The sequence below is a fragment of the Leptonychotes weddellii genome, chromosome 6, assembly GCF_054177405.1.
Source record: "Leptonychotes weddellii isolate Sample4059 chromosome 6, ASM5417740v2, whole genome shotgun sequence".
Taxonomy (NCBI): domain Eukaryota; kingdom Metazoa; phylum Chordata; class Mammalia; order Carnivora; family Phocidae; genus Leptonychotes; species Leptonychotes weddellii.
The window spans coordinates 106,198,753-106,206,733 of NC_138374.1; the positions used below are offsets into that span (position 1 = coordinate 106,198,753).

The 7,981-nt window shown below is 50.7% G+C and overlaps 1 protein-coding gene across 5 annotated transcripts in view; it reads right to left on the reverse strand.

Annotated features, from left to right (window-relative positions):
- SERTAD4 (SERTA domain containing 4) overlaps positions 1–7,643 on the reverse strand; it is an 18,695-nt gene extending 11,052 nt beyond the window's left edge. Inside the window, exons 1-5 of one of the 5 annotated variants that reach the window (XM_081824861.1) lie at positions 7,505–7,643; positions 3,734–3,909; positions 2,859–3,049; positions 2,162–2,353; positions 846–961 (exon numbers count right to left, since the gene is read on the reverse strand). In XM_081824861.1, the coding sequence (XP_081680987.1) occupies positions 846–961; positions 2,162–2,336 (291 nt within the window). In that variant the 5' untranslated portion in view covers positions 2,337–2,353; positions 2,859–3,049; positions 3,734–3,909; positions 7,505–7,643. Of the gene's footprint in view, positions 1–845; positions 962–2,161; positions 2,832–2,858; positions 5,262–7,504 lie in introns of those variants that run through there. The other 4 variants (XM_081824864.1, XM_081824863.1, XM_081824862.1 and 1 more) reach the window with 4 other exon arrangements.
- Between the last annotated feature and the right edge of the window lie 338 nt (positions 7,644–7,981).

Here is a 7,981-nt window from a genome sequence, read left to right on the forward strand (position 1 = left end):
CCTCAGTTTGTTTTTCAGAGTCCATCGTCTCTCATGGTTTGTCTACCCCTCCCGATTTCCCCCGCTTCATTCTTCCCCTCCCGCTACCTTCTTCTTCTTCTTTTTTTTTTTCTTAACATATATTGCATTATTTGTTTCAGAGGTACACATCTGAGATTCAACAGTCTTGCACAATTCACAGCGCTTACCAGAGCACATGCCCTCCCCAGTGTCTATCACCCAGTCACCCCATCCCTCCCACCCCACCCCCCTCCAGTATTTTCTTCTTAGGCATGCAAAAGAGTTAGCTGTGGCCTTTTCTAGGGAATGAAGTACATATTTTAACAAACTAAACCTATGTAATGAGTGTGCAATGAAGTGCGTGTTTCTACTTGCACACACACATTCAAGGGATAGTGAGTCCACCTCTAAGAGGTCAAGAGAAGCCCCGGGGAACTGTTCCCAGGTGGGCACACACAGAAGGGGCTTTGGCCATGGGACCTAGAGTGTGGGCAGTGGGGAGATGTCAGGAAAGAACAGTGCGTTTCTGCACACACGTGAAAACATGGACTGCTCACAATCACTAACGCAACCTGGGAACAGTCAAGGCATTTGTAAAAAAGATGTTCCTTGGATTATATAATTTTGTTATTTCTGGGTAGAGGAGCTCCTGCTGGCTCTTTCTTCGACTACTTGTGAAAATAACAGAGGACCCAAAAAAGTGACAACGATTAATATGGCTCTGCTGAGAAGTGGCTCCTTTTCATTGCTTGGGTGGAACAATTTAATTTCTGGAAATGGATCAAGCAACTGTTACTAAGTATCTTAAACTCTTAATAAGAATAATGACTATTAAAAAAACATACTTTATGGCTACAGCTGCTGAGCGGTGGGTGAAAATCCTCTTCTTCCACATACTTTCTCTTAAAGTATGTGATCTTGGATGTTGTTATAGGATTTGAAATTCCCCTGTAATGTGATCCTGTGGTAATAAATCAGACACGACAAATGACATGTGGTTTGCCAGAGGTTCTCCAAACAAAATACTTTCCTTTAATTTCCTTATAGAAGATAACTTGGCTACATATTTGTCTGTACATTGTGGTGATTAAAAATAAACATTTGTCTTAATATTTGCTATCATACAGAATTCTGTGACCCAAGCTAGGTAAGGATTTCTAGGTAATCATAAAGGAAAATTACCTACGTCAGCATTTACAAAATACTCAGAATCTTAATTTTATGTACAAACAGCAAAATTCATAAAGGGGAGGATAGTATTTATTCAAATTGTTTAATTAACTCCATGATAATAGGACACCACTGCTCAAATGTATACATCTTTAACCGTAAGCATGAATAACCAAATAACTTTAAAATGTTATTGGCTGTAGATAAGGAAGCAAATGACTATCTGCACACTGGAGTTATAATATTCTTTCTTTCAAAATATGAAATTCAAAAAAATTTTAACTTAAAATTTGGGCTAACCAAAGTCTTTTTTTCTCTCTCAAAAATGTAACACGTCAACCATGAATCAAAGTAGGGTCCAATTTTGAAAGAACAGAGCTTTTAATCCCAAATGAACTTCAAGGGAGTACTTAGTTTATAGTTTAGGTTTTTTTTTTTTTTTCTTTTTAAAGTAGTAGCACACAAAAATCCAAGGAACTTACCTTAGAATATAAGAATAAAAAATCAGGAAGAACATACTTCTGTATTTAAAAAAATTTCCCCCTGAATACGAAAGCCAATTGTGTGCTTAATAAAAAAAGGAGACACATAGCTTCTGGCCCAAAGTGCAGATTCCTTTATGTCTCAGGGGATAAAGATTTCATTGTCAAAAGCTCACCAGGGCTTGTGTAGCTCTGAGAGAACTGTGTAGTTCCATAGGGTGAAAAACCAAAACCCAAACTCAGGATTTCAAAATCTGGTTTGGTTCTTTTAAAAATATAGGGGGCACAACTTACACACGAAGTAGCAGCACGTGTAGACTCAGGTTTGAACGCAATTTAAGTATCACCTGTGATCCTCTCCCTGGAGCCCTGGGCTCACTTAGGAGAGAGGCACAGACAGCCTGGGAAGTCCCTGGAACAGCTCTCTCAGCTCAGAAGGGCGCCCCAGACACCACCGCCACCCACGAGTCTGGCTGCAGAGGGCAGCGGGGGAAGGTCAAGGGCAGTACCTGCCAGTGGGGGACCGGCTCCCCGGTCTCCCTGCAGAGGGGCCTGTGCTGGCCCAGGGGGGCTCGGGCCTCCGTAGCTGTCAGCCTCCCATAGTGTCTGGTACCCAGCAATTTCAGCAGCTCCTTCCGAGACAATGGGCTCGCAGAATCTATTCATGGACAGAACCAGAGTCATCTCTGACAGCCTCAGATCTAAAAAAAAAAAAAAAAGAAAAGAAAAGAAAGAAAGAAAGAAAACAGCCCTAATCAAGAGTAAGCCAGGGGATGGCCTTGGCATTTTCATTCCTTTGCTTTGGGAAACTTTTACTTCTCGGTCCTCCCCTTCACCCTGAAACATTTTATTATTTTTTCAAAGAAAACCTCAGCAAACTCTCTTGCTGCTATTAGCTCAGCCTCTGTGTTCAGCAATCTGCATTTCATGGGCGGATCTTTAAAATCCCATTTCTTATTGTTCTCAGATTCCCCTCAGCCCTCTTTGAAACAGCTGCTTTGCCTCCTCAACACATTTTCCCCCTGACCTTCCTGCAGAAAATGGACCGCTAAGAGGCAAGTCCAAAACCCTTGCGCTTCCTTTCTATTAATAAGGCAAAAATCAATTTTCTAGTCAATCCCCCCCCCCCGGAGTCTCCTTTGATGAAATCCGCTAATCAATCAAAAGGAAAGGGTGGGGAGGCCGAAATCTCCCCGTAATCCCTACTGATGCTCTCCGTTGGGTTCGGGCTGGGCAGCTGCCCCCTCCTTCTCTCCTTTCCGCAGGGCCAGTTCCTCTACAACATTCTGGGGCTCCCTCCACTTTCTCCTCCCAAAACGAAGCAGACAGAGACACACTTGGTAGTTGTTTCCACCAGCCCTGATCGGCCTGAACTGGATCTGCCTCCAGTCAAAACACTGTAAGATGAAGACAGAAAATTGGCTCCGGTTTCAAGCCGGGAGTTGCAGCCCCACAGGAGCCAAGCACAACATCAACGGAGCAGGCAGAATATTAAACAGGAGCCAGGGCTTCAGGGCCAGAGGCAGCCGACAACTTTCCTCGGCAAGGCCCAGACACAAGGCAGGAACTTTCCAAGAGGCACCGCGCTGCGGCCCTCCTCTTCAGCCCCCACCGCTGCCTGGGGCCTGTGGGGAGACTGGGAGCCTCTCTGCTCCGTGATGCCCGCTGGGCTCCTGCACGGCTCACGTGGCGTGGGCCATTCCCCCCCGCCGCCCTGGGCGCAGGGGCTTCACTTGGTCCCAACTAAGGCTCAAGGCAGGGTCAAGGGTGAGTTCAAGGGGGAAGAGAGTTTTGATACTCGGGCAAAAAGACTGATGGGCCAGAGATCAGTGGTGACAGCACAGAAGCTTTGGCGCCTTATTAATGGCCAGTTCCTTTTACAAGACCCGAACCTCCACTATCCCACTTTGCCATTTAAAGAACTGTCACAAAGAGTGATGTCAGGCCTGCTTTCTGAAGATTGATTGTCTTTCAAATATACGCTAAGGGTCTAGTTCATGCTTTCTTCTCCAAATTACACAGCTCCTAAGGTTTTGGGGAAAGGGCGAATTCACCGCTGTCCAGCGGGAGAGTATAATTACCTAGGTGTTCTAACAAGGGTCCACTTCCAGGTACAAGAAGGAAAACCACCAGGGGAAGGGGAGATAGCTTCACTGAAGTGATGAAGTCCTTATGGCTAACAGAGCAGCTCTTCCAGGAATGACTCCATCCTTTATCCAGGCTTCTTCTTGAGATCCTAAACTCTGTCCCAACCTCACTGAAGGATGAACAGGGGAAGTGTCCGTGTCAGTGGCCAGAATGAGGACCCAGCTGATCTGGGCTGCCAAACCACCTACCCCTTTTCTTTTTAAAATGCCCTCCAAAGAGGCAGCAGCCGAAGACTTACTGCGAGTAAAACCTTATTACAAAAAAAAAAAAAAAAAAAAAGCGGTTCGATTATTCTCTAAAAGCAAACGGTGGGACATGCCATTTATTTTGCTCTTGACTCATCAAAAAATTTACACTACACTGATTTGATAAACTAAGCTATTCTATCACCCCTCAAACTCAGCATCCAAACAAGATATCAAGCCTCATGATAATTTATTCCCTGGGAGACTCTCATAAATGGTCTAATTTCTTAACCTATTATAAAAGACAGTTGTATCAGCGAGTGCTATTGCCAGGAGCACTTGAACTATAGCTTTCTCTCAGTAGCCCTCTCTCACTGACTGCAACAGTATTTTCCAGCTTGAAATTCACACTCGCTTTTGTGCGCGATTCTGGGAGTAAGACCCAAGCTTTTTGTCTATGTTGAACTTTTATGATATAAAACTAGAGAAGGTTGACAAATTCACGCCCCTTAAGAAAGTGAAGCATTTGTAGGCCCCCTAGAAGCAATTACCTTTGTTTAATAGGACATTATATGGGCCTGTGCTATTTTATGTTCCTAAGAGTTTGTTTCCATTTTAATGACTTATTGTTGTAGCTGTTTTGGCGGTTAGGATTTCAGTGTTTCTATTTGTTAGTATTGATTCCAGCATATGAAATCCTATCAGAATGCATCTGAACTTGAAACACAGCATAGTCCTTTTATCTTGGCTCTTTCTTTCCATTATGACACCTGATTTCTCTAAGGTTTTCTTTTTTGAACTGGAAACTTTTACACACAAAATCCTAAACGGGAGAAGCTCAGTGCCACAAATGATATTTCTAAGTCTGAATAAAATATGAATGACTTCAGATTATTTGGGAGCGGGGAGGAGATTTTGCAGTTGAGTCTTCCTGGCCTATTTAGAATTTATGCCGGGATGTTAACAAATTAAGAAGGCAAGTTCCACACGCATGAAGCATCGGGAGTGTGTGGTGCTATGCACCAATGTTTCACATGACTCTTTATTTGTATTACATGTGCAGATCCAAACTGTCATTATTCTCTGTATGATGAGATTTACATTATAATTCTATTACCGAGTTCAGAAGTTTAAATCCACAAATTCATGCGCTGTTAATATCAGATATAACCACGAAGATGTACAATTACGGTAAAATTTGTTTTTTTAACATCAGAGGTGAGTGGATTCAAAAGAAGGCTGTTAAAAGTGTGTTTGGGGGCGCCTGGGTGGCTCAGTTGGTTGGGCGACTGCCTTCGGCTCAGGTCATGATCCTGGAGTCCCGGGATCGAGTCCCGCATCGGGCTCCCTGCTCAGCGGAGGGGGGGGGTCTGCTTCTCCCTCTGACCCTCCCCCCTCTCATGTGCTCTCTGTCTCTCTCATTCTCTCTGTCTCAAATAAATAAATAAAATCTTTAAAAAAAAGTGTGTTTGGTCCATACATGGGTTTAAAAAGTAAAAAATAAGAAGGTCCTTAACCTCTTATCTCCAGGCTCCTGCATGTCTGTTCTGTCACCCAACTGATGTAGTGGCATGACTCCTCAAGCATTCCCAGAAGGCTGAGGGCTAAAATGTCATGCTTTTCCAGCAAATGTTCATCGTAAAGTTACCAGGCGTTGCTCTACAATTTGGTTTTTCCAGATGGGTTAGGCTTGTTCTTTCCTGAGAGCCATTCTAATGCTAATAGGAGTGGCTGGCCCACAGAACAGGCTAGCTAGATTCAGTGGCCCCTTGAATCTAACAGGGGCTCCAGATCATTCTTTGCCCAGCCCTGCCCCCACCTCTCATTGTAAATTAGAGAACATTAAGAGCATTCTAGCAGTTAGAGATCGGATTCCCACACTGAAAAGCCGAGAAGTAAAGGGCTGATATTGTCAAGGCACCTTTGGGGCTGCCCAGGTGGAATCAAGCCCCTGACCTCGACGTTGTGCTTAGCAAGATCCCAACAGCTCGTCCAGCTGCTGCTGCTGCTGCTGGTGGTGATGGAAGGGGCTGAATGGGTGGAAGAAAATCCTTCGACCCTTCTAAATAGATGTCGTTTTTCTGCCAGTCCCGGCAATACACCTGTCTACCCTGGGAAGTGCATTTCTCAGCTGTAGCTTCGAGAGGCCAGGAACTTTAGGTCAGGTCCTGGGTCTAAGAACGCGGGTGCTGGGCCTGAAGGAGAAGATGGGGTGTCCAGGTGTCCGAGCCCTGGCGCCAGGTCTCCCCATCCCAGGCCCAAGACTGGGGTGGTGAGGTTTGGAGAACCGACCCCCTGCAGGCACCGCGTCCGGGCTCCCGCATAGACACACCCCCAGGGGTCGGTGCCGCGGCCCCGGAGCCCCTTCCCGGGTAGCGAGCCGAGCCCTGCCGGCCGCAGGAGAAAGTAAACAACACCCCAAGTGTCTGGGAACAAAGGCAAGTTGTCTTTCCACGGTGCCGGAGCCGTGCGCCTCTCCTGAAGAATAAGAGCTATTATTACTCTTTCTTTCTTTTCTTCTTCTTCTTTTTTTTTTTTAAAAACAAGTTTCCTTCTAAGGGAAATAAACACCAAAGGTAGGATTCCAAGGAAATGACTCACGGCGGCTGGCAGGGCTCTGGCGAGGCTGGCCCGGGCCCCGCGCTCCAGCCCGCAGCAGATGCCTGCCCGGCCCTCCCTCCCTCGCCGGCCAAGCCCACTCGGAGCCCGCGGCTGCGGGAGCGCCGTGCGCGGCCGTGGGACCCGGGCGGAGGGGGACAGCGCCCGCACCGTCCGCGCCGCCTTGGGCCGGGGAGCCGCCTGCCCCCCGCCTCCGCGGCCCCAGCCGGGCACTCCGGAAAGTTGCTAGGGCCCAGGAGGCGGGAGGGGAGGAAGGGAGGAGAGAGGCGGAGGCGTGGACCAGGCGGGCAGCAGCCGAGCCCGCCGGGGAGGTGAGCTGAGGATAGAGAAGCCGCCGCCGCCCGCAGCGTGCCTCGGCTGCCGAGGAGGAGAGTGCGGGGGCGGAGGTGGCGGAGGACAGAAGGTGTCAGCTCCTGCAGCTATTCCTTTTTCTCGCAGACGCGCGCTCCTGACATCCACAATCCCTCCCTCTCCACCTGCCCAGCGCCGCGGCGACCAGACCCCGGGGGCATCCCTCCTACTGACCCCCCGTCCCCTAGGGGAAGGGAGGGAGCGGCCGCCGAGGACCCTGGGGGGGCTCACCCGGGCTGCCATCCCCACCCGCCCCCGGAGTCGGCTCGGTGCGCGCAGGCGGCAGCGGTTCCCGCCCCGGTAAAGGCCCCGCGGCGCACGCCAGCCCCGGGAAAAGCCCGCGCCGCCCCGGCGCCCGGGTGGTTGTCCTGGCCCCCGCGCCGCCCGGGTCCCGCGCCGGCCGGTGCGCGTCCACTCGGCAGCCCCGGCGCGGGGAAGGCGCGCGGGAGGCCGCGGGGGTGCCAGTGGGCGCGCGCAAACGCCCGCGGGGACCGGCCCTCGCCCTCCACCCGCCCTGGCCTCGCCGCCCGCGCCCGGCCCGACTCTTACCGCGGGGTCAGCCGGGAGGCGGCGGCCGGAGCGCTCGCGCTGCCGCTGGTCCGCTCTGGGCTCGGCGCCAGCCCGGCCGCCGGTGCACAGTGGCGCGGGGCCCGGCCCGGCGGCCCGGTCGGCGGTGGACGCTGGTGCGCGGCGGGCGAGGGTCCCGGCAGGTCCCGCCGCCGCGACTGGGGCGCCGCGCCGCCGTCGCTGCAGACGGTTATGGTAATGAGCGGCTCTGTCTAGCGAGGAGCGTGTGAAACCCGTCAATCCTGTTTGCCATTTCCCCGTGGATTTCCGAGGAGAGGTTCTGCAGGATGCCCCCAGGGTGAGAGAGGGAACATGACAAGCGCGCCCGCTCTCCCGCCCTCCCTCTGCTCCCGCCGCCGCCGCCGCTCCTCAGGCAGCACACGGGGCGCCTTCCCCTCACCCCCACCCCAGCCCGCCCCCTGCCTCCTTCCCTCCTTCCCGCCCTCCCTCCTCCCTCTC